The sequence below is a fragment of the Pseudophryne corroboree genome, chromosome 3 (assembly GCF_028390025.1).
Source record: "Pseudophryne corroboree isolate aPseCor3 chromosome 3, aPseCor3.hap2, whole genome shotgun sequence".
Taxonomy (NCBI): Eukaryota; Metazoa; Chordata; class Amphibia; order Anura; family Myobatrachidae; genus Pseudophryne; species Pseudophryne corroboree.
This window is the reverse complement of record NC_086446.1, coordinates 545,635,675-545,651,680: the sequence shown is the minus strand read 5'-3', so window position 1 is coordinate 545,651,680 and position 16,006 is coordinate 545,635,675. Positions and strand designations below refer to the sequence as shown.

General features: G+C 43.1%; 1 protein-coding gene across 1 annotated transcript in view; it reads left to right on the top strand.

Moving 5' to 3' along the window:
• Positions 1–16,006, top strand: part of FASN (fatty acid synthase) — a 162,333-nt gene that overhangs the window by 37,596 nt on the left and 108,731 nt on the right. Inside the window, exons 3-8 of the mRNA XM_063961239.1 lie at positions 450–602; positions 7,343–7,516; positions 7,636–7,836; positions 10,873–10,995; positions 13,696–13,811; positions 15,070–15,204. Of these exons, the coding sequence (XP_063817309.1) occupies positions 450–602; positions 7,343–7,516; positions 7,636–7,836; positions 10,873–10,995; positions 13,696–13,811; positions 15,070–15,204 (902 nt within the window). The remainder of the gene's footprint in view (positions 1–449; positions 603–7,342; positions 7,517–7,635; positions 7,837–10,872; positions 10,996–13,695; positions 13,812–15,069; positions 15,205–16,006) is intronic.

Genomic DNA, 16,006 nt, shown 5'->3' with positions numbered 1-16,006 from the left:
CACTAGGGCCAGATGTACTAAGCCTTGAAAAGTGATACATTTCACACTGATAAAGTACCAACCAATCCGCTTCTAACTATCATTTTTAAAACACAGCCTGTGACATGGCAAGTAGGAGCGGATTGGCTGATTCTTTATCTCTGTGAAATGTATCACTTTTCAATGCTTAGTACATCTCCCCCCTATAGGCCCTTGATTTTCAGCACAAGACCCATGTGGCCTTTAACCTGGCCCTGCTTGAAATATATACATTTATAGGTACTCTTTATGTATTCACATAATAGAAAAAATTATTTCAGAAAAGCGTACAGTATCTGATATCCAATTTCAGAAATAAAAATATGTATTTTCTTTGATTTATGCTAAACCAGAAACCTGCTTGGATTGATGTTTATATATGATGTGTTTTCATTGACATTTATACATATATTTTATTTTATTTTCATCAGGACTGTATGGATTACCAAAAAGAAATGGAAAACTTAAAGAAATCAACAAATTTGATGCCTCATTTTTTGGTGTTCATCCTAAGCAAGCTCACACTATGGATCCACAGTTGCGCTTACTCTTGGAAATTTGCTACGAGGCCATAGTAGATGGAGGTGAGGTAACTATGAGTTGGGGATGGCTTATTTAAGGGGCTAATTGTAATAGTCAAAGCTTTCTCTAATAGGCTCTTCAGTCTTTTAATGATGGATGATGGTATTGTGTGCCCCCTCAGGCAATGACCTAACCATTCTTATTCACTGTTGGGTTACTAATACAATTATATGTTACTTTAAACAATGGGGGTCATTCCGAGTTGATCGCACGCTGCAGATTTTCGCAGCGCAGCGATCAGGTTATTACTGCGCATGCGTATGCACTGCAATGCGCACGCGCGTCATACGGATACAAACAGCATCGTTGTTGGGCAATGCTTCTAGCGACGAATCCATTTGCACGGGTGATCGCAAGGAGATTGACAGAAAGAGGGCGTTTATGGGTGTCAACTGACCGTTTTCTGGGAGTGTTAGGGAAAACACAGGCGTGTCCAGGCGTTTGCAGGGCGGGAGTCTGACGTCAATTCCGGGACCGGACAGGCTGAAGTGATCGCAAGGGCTGAGTAAGTTCAGACCTACTCTGAAACTGCAAAAAACGTTTTCGTCCCGCTCGGCTGCACATGCGATCGCACACTTGCAAAGCGAAAATACACTCCCCCGTGGGCAGCGACTATGCGTTTGCACGGCTGCAAAAAGTAGCTAGCGAGCGATCAACTCGGAATGAGGGCCAATATCGTTAAAGACATATTCTGTATGTAAAAAACAACAATAGAAGTGGGCTCTAGTGCACTGGCTGTGAGACACTTAATATAATTGCAGACACTTCTCATAGACTGCAGCTTCACACTTTGAGGGTCTAAACCTCAAAAAATGTATGCAGAAACTAAGAAAAGGGAAAGGAAGCGCTGCCTGTAAAAGTATCAAGCAATCCACAATTTATTACAAATACAATATATACATTCTACTGATCACACTGAACATAATAAAAAGAAAATACAAAATATATAAAACGATATAAAATCACACTCTCTTAGAGCCAGTGAATGTTCTGCAGACCCAGCGCAGAAAAAGGAAATCAATTGTATCCTTTTTCATAACTAAGGAAGGAACAGGTTTGTATCCAAATGATAAAGTTCTCCTTGTTACTTTGTAACAACAATTTGTGAAGTGTTATTTCAGGACACTGAGATTCCACACAGCGGTAGCTGATTTGTGCAAGGTAAATGCAAAGTTATTATTATTATTAACAGTTTCTTATATAGCGCAGCATATTCCGTTGCGCTTTACAATTAGAACAAAACTGGGTAAAACCAGACAGACATAGAGGTAGGAAGGCCCTGCTCACAAGCTTACAATCTATGGAGTTTGTTAGCTGATAATTTATTGTATGTTACTTGTCAGCAGAGACATTCATGTTTAACGTTGGTATAGTCGGTTAATGTAAAACATAATATGTTCCATGATAAAATGCCTCATTATTGCCTCAAACTAATGGTCTGTAACTAATCACTGTTTTTATCAGGGAGCATATTATGTTTTATATTAACCGACTATACCAACGTTAAACAGGAATCTCTCTGCTGACAAGTAACATACTGTACAATAAATGATCAGCTAACAAACTTTGCATTTACCTTGCACAAATCAGCTACCGCTGTGTGGAATCTCAGTGTCCTGAAATAACGCTTCACAAATTGTTGTTACAAAGTAACAAGGAGAACTTTATCATCTGGATACACACCTGTTCCTTCATTAGTTATTAAAAGGATACAATTGATTTACTTTCAGCGCTGGGTCTGCAGAACATTCACTGGCTCTAAGAGAGTGTGATTTTATATCGTTTTATATATTTTGTATTTTCTTTTTATTATGTTCAGTGTGATCAGTAGAATGAATATATTGTATTTGTAATAAATTGTGGATTGCTTGATACTTTTACAGACAGCACTTCCTATCCCTTTTTTAGTATATACTGTATATGTTCAATCATAAATATGATCTCAGGATAAATCCAAGGTGATTTAAATCTTATCTTATACATTTGTTCTTAATTTTGAGACTTTTGTTGTTTAAGTTTAATATAATTTGTCGGTAAGAAAGCAGTTGATAATTGAGCTGTGTACAGCACTATGAAACTTGACATTGTATGTACAAGTTGTTTTCTAATTTCTTATGTGGGAATGCAATGGTTAACGCCACATGTTCTTATAATCTAAGGACAGAATAATTATGACTTTAATAAAAACATACATACAATGTATAACAAACTGGAATAGGATATTACTCTTAACGTTTTAAGTATGAAAACTTCCATTTACTATATAATAAATCTTATGAGATCTATGAAACATTTGACATATATAAAACCTGGACTAACAAGAGTATGACTATAAAACTAATAGCACCTAAAATACATAGTAAACATCAGATGATTTTACAAATGTTTCAAGATATCTAAACTACAGTAGCCTCCAATTTCACATAATACCTATAAATGTTAACCCTTGCAATTTTAATATGGGGTTTCAGCTTTGAAAAAGCTCACCAAGCAAAACGCATGGCGCAAGTGCTCCAGTGTCATTATAGTCCCAGAATATCAAACTGGAACTCTTATGCACATATATTTAGTACAATTCACTGGTAGGTATAACTCTTGCAAATAAATTGCCAGAACTAAAAGTTTTTTAGGCCCTGATCCTGATAAGTGACAGCAGCTAATACACTTGGGGGGGGGTTATTCAACGATGAACGTATTCATCTCTGCACATGTTGGGGGCTGCCCAGCATAGGGCAAAGCTGCCCAGCATGTTTGAGGCCACCCTCTGATGCGTCTGCGCTGTCAGGCGGCCAACGGGCATCATCTTTATCAGAGCAGCTTCTCGTGATGCAGCAGCCCCAAAAACGCTCCCAACATGCGCCCGTTAGGTACACCCGCCCCCCAGCGCTGCAACGACACCCTTCTGGCGGCCACCGCTGTCAATCACATTGCCGCTGCAATGTGTAAGGTCATGCCCGAGCACTGCGGTCAGTGCGCGTGCGCAAACAAGTTGGATGCGGCCACTGCGAGCGATCACCCGACTGCATACCTCCTAAATTATATGACTTCCGACCCAGGGCTCCTCTGCTTGGATAATGCCACGACCGCCTGCCTCCTATTTTAGTCACGGAGAGGGCATGCCCAGCGCTGCCCATCTATGTCCATGGTAAGAGCGTTTGAACAGGGCAGGCTGACGTTACCCCAGTACAGCAAGGATATTTTCATGCTCCTTATGTATTATGTAGAGGGGAAACAGCCTCCCTCATGTCTTCTAGGAGGTATATCTGTTGTAGCTGCCTCCCTTTGGCACTAGATCCATAACCATACTCATCAGCAGGAACTCTGATAGACCTGGAAAAGGGAAGATGAAGAAATAAAAGGGTGCTGTAGTATATCTTGACCTATTTGCTTAAAGTATGAAAATACAAATTATATGTAATATGCACAGTTGCAGCATTTTAAAATAACCGTAGTACTTCATATTACGGAAATTGCATTTTTTTCTTTTTTTATAAATCAGTTTAGTTTTTTTTTTTTCCTGTTCTGAGCCCCAATGTGTCTATTTTAATTGAACACATATATTGCTGTTTTAAGTTTTGCTGGCAAACAGTGCTGTAATCAGTGGTTTTGAAAACCAACCAGTTTAGTAATACCCCTTCTCCACCAAAATCCCGGGTTCGACCAAGGACTTGGAACGCAGACCCCTTTCACATTGTGGCTCCGACCAGGGTTATCATCATCTCCAAGCGCCAGGAAATCCCCCCCCCCCCCCCCCTTCTTTCTTTTTGTCGCAGCTGTCAACCGGGAAGACAGGGAGGGACAGGTCTGGACCATACTCGGAGGCTGTAAAGACACCTTTTCATTTTTTACCCAATCACCATGCTGTAAATGGGACCCATTTACACTGCCTCTTAACCCGTGTCCTTCCTAAGTCCAATTCTGGTCGCTAGTAGGGTAGGATTCCCAGGTCACTGGACCCAGGATTTTTTGGAACCCCTTTCCACTGAGCTGCGTCCCTGAGTTATCACGGCAATAACCCAGGTTTTAGCATCAGTGGAAAGGGGGCATAACTAGACCTCTATATGACATATAATATAACACAATTTTACATAGTGAAAACAATTCTCTGTGACGGATAAGGAACAGACACACATGGATTAACCTGATCACAGCAAAAGCTCAATTCAAGAAACTTTAACCCAGAGTTTCCCCAAACCCCGCCACAACAGTCCAGGTTTTAAGGAAATCCATGTTTGAGTCCAGATGGTTAAATCAAATTAAGTCACCTGTGCTCAAGCATGGATATCCTTAACACCTGCACTGTAATGGTGGAGTTTAGGAAACTGTGCACGTCAATTACTTTCATCCAGTTTTGGAAATTGAAATCCACTCATATCTTTATGATATGCATATTTATTATTATAACAACTTACAATACAGTGCAGGTTGAATGTGATTTCCAGTGATTATAGGAGACTAAAGTGATTTGTGATATATAAATGAATTTAATTACCGTATTTTTCGGGCCATAAGACGCACCTGACCATAAGACGCACCTAGTTTTTAGAGAAGGAAAACTGGGAAAAAAATATTCTGACCTCCAAGAGATATTTCTGTGATTTCTCAGACTCAAGAATACAGTGCAGCCTTCTGTCAGAGCCAGCATACACAGACACACACACACTTCAGAGCGAGCATACACACACACACACTGACAGTACCAGTGGTTCCCTGCGTCTCCTGAGAAGGGAGGAGGTGGGGGGGAGCGGGGGAGTCATATGACGCCGGCTCTGCTGCTGAGATGTGGCCGCTCTGCTCTCTGATGATGACGGCACAGCAGCAGCAGCAGCAACCAGGACCCGCCGCTACCCGCCGGCCGCCGCTACCCGACAGTACCAGTGGTTCCCTGCTCTCCTGAGGAGGGAGGAAGTATGGGGGAGCGGGGGAGTTACATGACGCCGGCTCTGCTGCTGAGTTGTGGCCGCTCTGCTGATGACGGCGCAGCAGTAGCATCCAGGACCCGCCGCTACCCGCCAGCCTCCGCTTCCCGCCGGCCGCCGCCACTACCCGCAAACGTCTTATTCGCTCCATAAGACGCACATACTTTTTCCCCCACATTTTTGGGGAGAAAAAGTGCGTCTTATGGTCCGAAATATACGGTATATGCCCAAAAGAACAGAAGCCATTAGCTAATAACCAAATTAGTGTATGATAGTAATCTGGCGCAGATATGCACTGTCTGTAATATGGTTTTCAAAGTAAGATACAAAATCTAAGAAATATTTCCAATAGTAACATTGGAACAATTTTATTTTAAAACAATTTTTCTTCTTTAACACATATTCAATATTTTCATTTATTTTGATGGTGTTAGTCTACATTTATGGGAACAGAACATTTTACATTTAATTAATAAAGTAATTAAAATAAAATAAAAAGCACCATACTCCACTAATTCCATTTTTTAGCTTATCTTTGGTTGGTTACAAGTCATTCTTTATTTTAGGTTCTCAGTGACTTCCTCCTGATTTCCTTACAAAGTATAAACAGATGTGTCCTCATACACTAATATGCATTAATCACTGCGATGCAACAAAACTGTTTCAAGGGGTTAGTATCGGGATCCCGATGGTTGGGATGCCGGCAGACAGCGGCACCCTGGCCTTGAAAATACTAATTCTAACCCTAACTCCCTCTATCCCTATCTCACCTTTACCACAGCCCCCCCCCCCCCCCCCTTCCTTCACAGCCTATCCTTAACCCTCCCAGGTGGTGCCTAACCGTAACCTACCCCTTCCCGCAGCCTAAATCTAACCTCCCTCCCCCGCATCCTAACTAACCCTCCACGTTGGTGCCTAACCCAAACCCCCCTTCCCGCAGCCTAACCTTAACCCCCCCCCCCCCCCACACACACACACGCAGCCTAACCCTCTCCCCGCTGCCTAAACCAAACACCTCTACCCCCACTGCTTACATGTCCGGCTGCCTGCAACATCCCCATTCCGGGAACCGGGATAGTCATCAGTGACGAGATCCCGGTACCGGCATTCTCAGTTGTGTCGGGATTCCTGCGTCGGTATTTTGACTACCAGGATCCTAACTGGATCCTATTTCAAGAGACTGCACTGATTCATTTGATATTCAACACATGTATTATGTGTGTGACTGAGTCTGAATCTGTATATGAAGAACTACAGATTCCGTTGCGCTTCATATACAGATTCAGACTCAGTCGCACACAGATAAACAAGTGTTGCATATCAAATGAATCCGCTTGAAGTGGTTTTGTTGCATCACATTGTGGTTAGGATGCACATTCGAGTGAAAAAGACGTTACACTGCTGTTGGTGGCTCACTTGCATGAGGCGTCTGATGCAGCATGGAGTACTGAGACTAGCTTTGTAAGGACACATCTTTAAACAAGGGCTTGTGGCTAAATGGTTTTGCCTTGGAAACAATTGCTGCTCTAAAAAATGGGCAGACTTGCAGAAAGTCCCGCACCTCCGTCAACTCGGAGGTTATTACATTTAGCCTTTCAAGTGTACAGAATCACAGACCACCAGCTTTTTCTCTTTCAGCATATCATTACTTTTACAGAATAGCTGATATGGAAGTGGTTGTAGCTCTGTATAGTTCTTTTCTACTAATCAATGAAAAGTGTAGGTTTATTAGTTCACTTTACTGTATGTACTGTTTGTAAATTGTGTATTGTACAATAGAATTAGAGATTCCTTCTCATGATATTCCTGTTTTATTCATCTAGGTATTAACCCATCAGATCTACGTGGCACAAGCACAGGGGTCTGGGTAGGCGTTAGTGGATCAGAAGCGGGTGAAGCCTTTAGTCGGGATCCAGAAGAGTTGCTGGGGTACAGCATGACTGGATGCCAACGTGCCATGTTTGCAAATCGTATCTCATACTTTTTTGATTTAAAAGGTATGGTCTGACTGTGGTGTATCTCTATCTATCTATCTATCTATCTATCTATCTATCTATCTATCTATCTATCTATCTATCTATCTATATCTAACGGTGGGCATGTTGTCTGTTTTCAGGCCCCAGTTTGGCTATTGACACCGCATGCTCCTCTAGCTTATTGGCGTTAGAAAATGCATACAAAGCAATCTACCATGGGCAGTGCAACGCAGCCATCGTAGGGGGAGTCAACTTACTTCTAAAACCCAACACATCAGTACAGTTCATGAAACTGGGCATGCTGAGCCCTGACGGAACCTGCAAGTCTTTTGATGCCTCCGGTGAGTGAAGAGTGACTGTTGCAAATAATGCTTCATAGGCTTTGTACTTTGCTTTGTGCTGCACAGCCTGGTGCATGAAAACACCCTAATAGAGCAATGGTACACACCATAGAATTAACTACTACCATGACACCCAGGCTTTCAACACAGAAAAATTAAGCAATTTAAGTAAATGAATTGAGCTTAGAGTTATTAGCCACCTAATGGACAGTGCACCCAAGGACTGTGCTCCCATGGCTTGGGCTCCTAATTCTCCAGTTTTCCATGTAGAATCTAGGATATTATTTCTAGAAAGCTAGAATTTAATTTCTACACTTCTATTATTCTGCCTCTTATTGCATCTGTTTGTACTGGATTAGAGGGAATATGTTCAAATGACTCTTCATTTAATTATGACCTAATAGGAATAGTAGGGAATGTATAGCTGCCTTCATGGTACTTGTCAGGTCCACATTTTACCATTATTTAAGAAGATTGTCAACTTAATTACAGTAAATTTCTTTAGTTCATATACTCAAATTACAACTGATATAGGACCTTATTTAGCTTCCGTTGCAGTTTTACTAAAATAGCAAAAGTGCAACTGGCTGCGATCGCATGCTAGGGGCCGCTCAGCACAGGGCAAGGCCGCCCAGCATGCAAATGTCCATCATCACATTGCCTCTGCAGCCAGGCTGCGTGTGATGTCACGCGGCCGCACCGAGCCCGTCCTAGTTTTCGCCGATGCCCCTGCAACGCTGCGCTACCGCCCAGTTCTGCCTCACGAGTGCCTCTGCCTGTCAGTCTGGCAGAGACGTTGGCATGAGTGATCTCACTGTGTGTGCATACGCAGTACGGCTGCTGTGCATGCACACTTTGCACGGGATCATCAGTATGTGATCGCATTAATGATGTGTCGCATACTGGATAGGGTCCATAGGACCTTATTCAGGTTTGTTAGTAAACCAAAAAAGTTAGTAATTGGGCAAAACCAAGGGCCTAATTCAGAGTTGATCGTAGCAGCAACTTTGTTAGCAGATGGACAAAACCATGTGCACTGCAGGGGGGCAGATATAACATGTGCAGAGAGAGTTAGATTTAGGTGGGGTATGTTAAAACTGAAATCTAAATTGCAGTGTAAAAATAAAGCAGCCAATATTTACCCTGCACGGAAACAATGTAACCCACCCAAACCTAACTCTCTCTGCAAATTTTATATCTGCCACACCTGTAGTGCACATGGGGGGTAATTCCAAGTTGATCGCAGCAGGATTTTTGTTAGCAATTGGGCAAAACCATGTGCACTGCAGGGGAGGCAGATATAACATGTGCAGAGAGGGTTAGATTTGGGTGTGGTGTGTTCAATCTGCAATCTAATTTGCAGTGTAAAAATAAAGCAGTCAGCATTTACCCTGCACAGAAACAATATAACCATGCTTGCCTACCTGACCCTCTCCATGAGGGAGAAAATGCTCTGTTCCTGGACTTTCCTGGTAATGTATGATTGCCATCACCTGTGGTGAAACGCCTTTCTTATCAATTAACTAGCTCACCACAGGTGATGGCAATCATACATTACCAGGAAAGTCCAGGAACAGAGCATTTTCTCCCTCATGGAGAGGGTCAGGTAGGCAAGCATGAATATAACCCACCCAAATCTAACTCTCTCTGCACATGTTATATCTGCCTCCCCTGCAGTGCACATGGTTTTGCCCAATTGTTATCAAAAATCCTGCTGCGATCAACTTGGAATTACCCCCACGGTTTTGCCCATCTGCTAACAAAGTTGCTGCTGCGATCAGGTCTGAATTACCCCCCATGTGCAGTACAGGTGGGGCAGATGTAACACTTGCAGATAGAGTTAGATTTGGGTGGGGTGTGTTCAAACTGAAATCTAAATTGCAGTGTAGAAATTAAGCAGCCAGTATTAGCCCTGAACAGAAACCATATAACCCACCCAAATCTAATGCTCTCTGCACATGTTATATCTGCCTCCCCTGCAGTGCATGTGGTTTTGTCCAATTGCTAACTTTTTTGATTTGCTAACAAACCTGAATAACCCCCATAACCGTCAGTTTAGTCATTTGTTATGCTCCATTATGTTTTAGAATTTAATATAAGCAACTCACGGGAGGCATTTGATATGCCGCCTGTCGGGATCCCGGCACTCACCATACCGACGCCGGAATCCCGACATCCGGCATACCTACAACTATTGTCCCTCTTGAGGTGTCCACAACACCCCTGGAGAGAGAATAAATAGTGTGGCGTGTGCAGCGTGCCACCGTGCCCGCAGCATGGCGAGCGCAGCGAGCCTGCAAGGGGCTCTTTTGCGCTAACCCCGCTGCCTGCATGCCGGCGGTCAGGATCCCAGCACCGGGATCCTAAGCGCCGGCATAACATACTACACCCCAACTTACAGATGCCTTTTGACTGAATTCCTGTCATTTATGTTCCTAAAATAATGTTCATATTCAGCAATTGAAAACACCATTTGAAATTAAATTCTGAGCATATGAAATAAATTGTCCCTGTTCAATACAAATGTCACTGCTATCCAGTGGAATAAAAATAAACAATACTTTTGGATAATATAAAGGCATTAGTGAAAAGCACAGAAGGATAAAGCAATGTAAAGGCACTAAGGGACAGATTCAGTAAGCTGTAGGAGTTACCACCTCTCCTAAGGTGCAAACAAAAATCTGTGAGGATCATTGCAGGCTTACCACGGGCTGTAATTGCATAACTCCAGGCACTTAACCTTGCCGCAGTCTTACCGAGGGACATAGTTGAATAACTCTTGGCACTTAACCCATGGGATAAAATCCCATGGCAAGTCCCTTAGCTAACTGCATCTGCAGCTACATGTCTGCTGAAGGTGTGGGTTAGGTTTAAAGTGCTATTAAGAGCAATATTGTTTTCCGCGCATGGCGTACAGTATAAGCACTTTAGGCATACAAGTGAAAACATGTAAAATGACATTGTATAGTAGGATTACACGTCTGTCTAATGTGTTTGATGCTGTCGCTTACACCCACCTTTATTTCTTTGCACAAGGAAATGGATATTGTCGTTCTGAAGCTGCTTGTGCTGTCCTGGTCACTAAGAAGTCTATGGCAAAACGGGTTTATGCAACTATTGTAAATGCTGGAAGCAATACAGATGGCTATAAAGAGCAAGGTGTGTAACTTCAAAGAGGACAACTGTCATACGTATACTGCAAGTCTGTGTTTCTATGATATCCGTCACTCTAATATAGGGGGTGATTCAGACCTGATCGCAGTCTCTGCGCAGCCCAAGACTTACTCCTTCAGTGCGATCACCACAGGCTGATCGGGCCGGAGCTGACGTCAGGCACCCTCCCTGAAAACGGTTGGGAACGGCTGCGTTTTTCCGAACACTTCCAGTAAATGCTCAGTTGCCACCCACAAATGGCCACTTCCTGTCAATCACCTTGTGAATGCCCGTGCAAATGGAATTTTCGCACCATCCCGTCGCTGACCGGCGATGCCCATTGTTGTTGTCCGACGCGCATGCACATTGCGGTACATACGCATGCGCAGTTAGTACCTGATCGCCCGCTGTGCGAAAACGCACAGCAGCAATCAGAACTGAATGACCCCCATAGTACTGCATTGGTGTCTCAGTAATTTACCGTAGATAATGAATTCCTCCAGGGATATTCAGTTATCCCTGCAGCCGGTACTGATCGGGGATTTTGTTTCACAAGCCAAATCTCCGTAACCATGCATTGTCTCCTGATCATGTCTGCGAATACAGATTGGTCCGTGACTTTACATAGATTCTGTGTGTTTTCGGACAAAATAAAAACATTTTCATGCACAAAAAATTGGCACTAAAACAAAAATCTCGAAATCCCCTGTTTTTCACACCCCAAAACTTTTCGTGTCAAATTGAATATCCCCCTAAGCTGTGCAAAGGTATTTTTTCAAATATACTTCTGCGTCCTGCTTCCCAAAGCTGCTGCCACAGTTACTGTATTTTATGAATGGATATTCCTTCAAGCTGTAACTAGTGTTCAAATGAAGAAGCATAACTTCAGGGTCAGTGATAATATCATTTTATATTCTTTGTTCCTAAAGTAAATTCATGTCTATTTAGGGTAACTGAGATGTCACTCTTTCCACCAAGGATCATAAACTAATTCAGATGTTAATGACTTCCTTCTGCCCACACACAGGGCCTGATTCAGTGGTTGCATTATGCTATTGCATATTTTTCCGCCTTCGTGGCTGTGGTAATATGCAATGCTAGTTTCAGGCATCCCCTGGTATACTTGCGTGTGCTGGACTGTGCAAGCCCTGAGACGCCCACTTTCAATGGCCATGGATGGTGTACATCCGCCATTGGTTGTAGAATCATACAGTCAGGGAAACTCATGCACTGTAGAGGTTTTCAGGACTTTTTGTACAGTAGCAAATAATTGCTCAGCTGTGAAAAACTCAGCACTGTGTTTACCTCTGAATCAGAACCACACTCTCTCTATCATTTGAGCCTCCTCCAAGCACTGGCAGGATAAAAATCAAATTTTGTACTTGAGACACATGGCGGCATGTCTTGTTTCCAGAGCTCTGATTGATTAGCAGGGGTGCATCTAAAGAGGAGGAGGCCTGCGTGCATGCTCCGTCTGGGCCCCTCCTCTGTAACTAGCAGCGCTATAGCTCTGGGCCCTAGGGTCACTAGGGGACCCTAGCGCCATCGCAGAGTCTAGTGCGCATGCTCAGGTCTCTGGCAAAATGACACAGTGGCCATTATCCCAGTGATTTCCTTACTCCACATGCATGAAACGCTGGGGAAATGGCTGCCGTGCCATTTTCCTAGTGATTTCTGCAGTGCTGCCGACGCGTGACTCTGGAGGGTCAGTGTTTATTAGTGTTCTTGACGTGACAAACTCTTGTGTTGAAAAGGCCTGATTGATTGCCCTCAGCTACATTAAATTATGAGGTGAAAAAAAAGGGATGTAGATATTTGACCGGCGGTCAGGAGACTGACGGTCACATAACCTCCCCCTACATCCCACCCCCTCACAATCCCGACGGTCGGCATGCCGACCAACAGGGACTATTCTCACTCGTGGGTGTCTACGTCACCCATAGAGTAGGAATAGAACTCGCGGCGACCGTAGGTCGCCACCGAGCCCGCAATGTGGCAAGTCCAGCGAGGCCGCAAGGGGCTTGCTGCACTCACCACTCCCCACCGGGATTACACTGCCGGGATCCTGGCGTCAGTATGCTGACCGCCAGTCATGCATACCACACCCGGAAAAAAAAGTGCTGATACATAATTTTATATGGGCTTGAGTTATGTGGAGTTTTGTTTAGGATAAATATCATTTAGGGCAATGATGGGCAAAGGGAAATGGGGCCGCATGCTGCCCTCTGATCCTTCAGTTGTGGACTCCATTTTTTCCTTGTTTGTTTTTTATGGCTAGTAAAACTATGCAGACCAAGGCAAAGTTACAGGGCCACTCAATATGGCCCCTGAAGTATATCAAGTGGTCTATCATTGAGTTAGACATGTGACGCAGCAATGTGTCCCTCCTGGAAACTGTAACACACTCAAATATAGATCTCAGTGTCATATTTTACATCTTATAGTCCAGGATTGGGAAATCTGGGACTCTTTTGGTGATATAAAAGCACCCACATAAAGCTCAACATTTCTTGAACTGCAGTTTAGGCCTGTGAATTAAGGAGAACTTTTATATTTTCTTATCCATGGAGTGGAATTTGCAGGGGGGTGGGGTGTTGGTGTAAGTCATTGTACAGCAGAGCGCTCTGTGCGGAGTAATGACCGCCATCTCATCTGTATTCTGCTGTGCTGTCTTCTCTGGCTAAACTTTCTGCATATTGCTAATAGGAGTGACCTTCCCATCCGGAGAAGTGCAGCAGCAGTTGCTGAACTCTTTGTACAGAGAGGCCGGAATCCAGACCAGTGAGGTGGAATACGTGGAAGCACATGGCACAGGCACTAAGGTAGTTGCCTCAAACAAATACATCCATTGTCATCTTGTGTGCTCAAATACTATTTTAAATTGAATTGAGAAATATATTACTCATTACTGTAAAACTGTATCATGTATTGAATTAAAACAACTATTAGTCAGCATATCTAGGGATGGCCATTACCTATAGATGGTTTCCTGCCAATGGTCAAGATTTTGCCATTGATGACTGAGGTCCAGTATTTCACTGCTGTCATTGGTTGTGGCCTGATGGTGACGCAACCATGTATCACACTACTGGAATCCAGTGAACTGTGGACACCTTTCCCCGACACATTACAGGGTACATCATTTTAGCCCCACCCACCTTCTTCTATTGGCTCTACCATTGTCACGTGTCCCGTTAGCAACATCCATCGATGGGAAGCTTGGTTTCCTGCTATCAGTGGACAGTATGGATGGATACAATCAATGGATAACCCTTCAATGGAAAACCCTATTCCCACCTCTTTGCTTTAGACTGACTATCAAACTGTCAGTGATGAGATGGAGCTTCTTCTTCTTACATAACTCGGTAATAAGGAATAAAGAGAGAGGGAGCTGAAGGTTTGCATCAATGGCTGGCAATTTGGCCTGTATTTAATGGGTGGTTTAAGGTATAAAACAATGGATATTACATTTCACCTAACAGCTCTATTTAACATGCAATGCAATATTACATCCAGGTCTGTAACTAGACATTAGTGTGCTTCATAAGAATCCCCAATTGCATGAAGCCAATCATTTCTCACCTCCTCACTAATCTCCCTCTACTGATCAGTCCAAGACTGCTGATATAATGCCAGTAGAAAGCGACCACACTGGTAACCAGTGCTAGGCTTTTTTTGTTTGTTTGTTTGTTACTGTGACAGCAGCACAATCTGGTGACTACAGCGATCCAGAAAAGGAGAGAAATAGGAGCTTAGACCCCGGGTTTGTGGCCACTACTACAATGTATAGGAAGAGAAACGGTCATGAATCTCTAAGGGACTGTAATTAATGTGACTACTACATCCTATTTACACTGTGAGCAAATTCAGAGGCTTGAGTATACTTGTTGCAGATTTTGGTCATGGTTTCAGTCCATTGTAGACTGCAAATGATGTCATACTTTGAATAATGTCGCACATATCTTCTGCTAATATATTATATTGATGGAACTGTACTAAATGATAGACTCTGCTAATATATCGATGGAACTGTACTAAATGATAGACTTCTAAGCACCTGCACAATCTTACAATACACAGGTTGGAGACCCACAGGAAGTAAATGGGATTGTCAATGTTTTCTGCAAGTCAGAACGAGAGCCGTTGTTAATTGGATCCACCAAATCAAATATGGGCCATCCAGAGCCTTCCTCTGGTCTTGCAGCATTAGCTAAGGTAAGATGTAAAACATATGATGAATATTATGCTGAAGAACCAAAGGCAGGCCGCTGTAGATAGGGGAAGGTCAAGTGTAAGTGGTACAACGGACCCCATGCTAAATTCTTATGGCTTGTAATGTGTGATTGGAAGTCTGGCTACGGAATGATTCCCACACACTGCTATTCCATCAGCAATGGTGAATTTTCCATTAGGTACATGAGGCACGTGCCTAGGGGCAGCACTTGTTTGGGGGCACTTGGATGCTTGGGTTGGCACTGTTAGCTTTCAAAAAATGGTAGTAACTTCATATTTCCACTGTACTGTACCATATGCAATCTTGAATGGAGTGTAAATGGGTTGGACATGCACATAGGGCCTCTGTAAGCTGTCCTACTTAGTAAATATGTATACATAATTAAAATGTCATAGTTAGTGGCTTTTTTGTTATTCTATTAAATTCACTATCATCAATTGAGGGCTTAATACCAAACAAAAATAATAAAATTAGGCAGGCGGGGAAGGGAGGGGATGGGGGTGGGGATGGGGTGGGGTGCGGCATTACTGTTGTGCCTAGGGGCGCCCTCACCCCTAAATCCACCCCTGCCAGTCAGGTCATACTTGAGTAGATACTACTGCATGTATGGCCCAAAAGCGTGAGCCAATGGCAAACAACGAATGTTGGATGACACCATTTCTCTTTTCACAAACATTTGCCAATGTTAAATTCAATTTTGATGAACCCTAATCTTCAGGATATGTACTGTTAGGTATTTCAGCACTTTGTCATGCCTCCGATATAATCCTCTTCTCACAAATA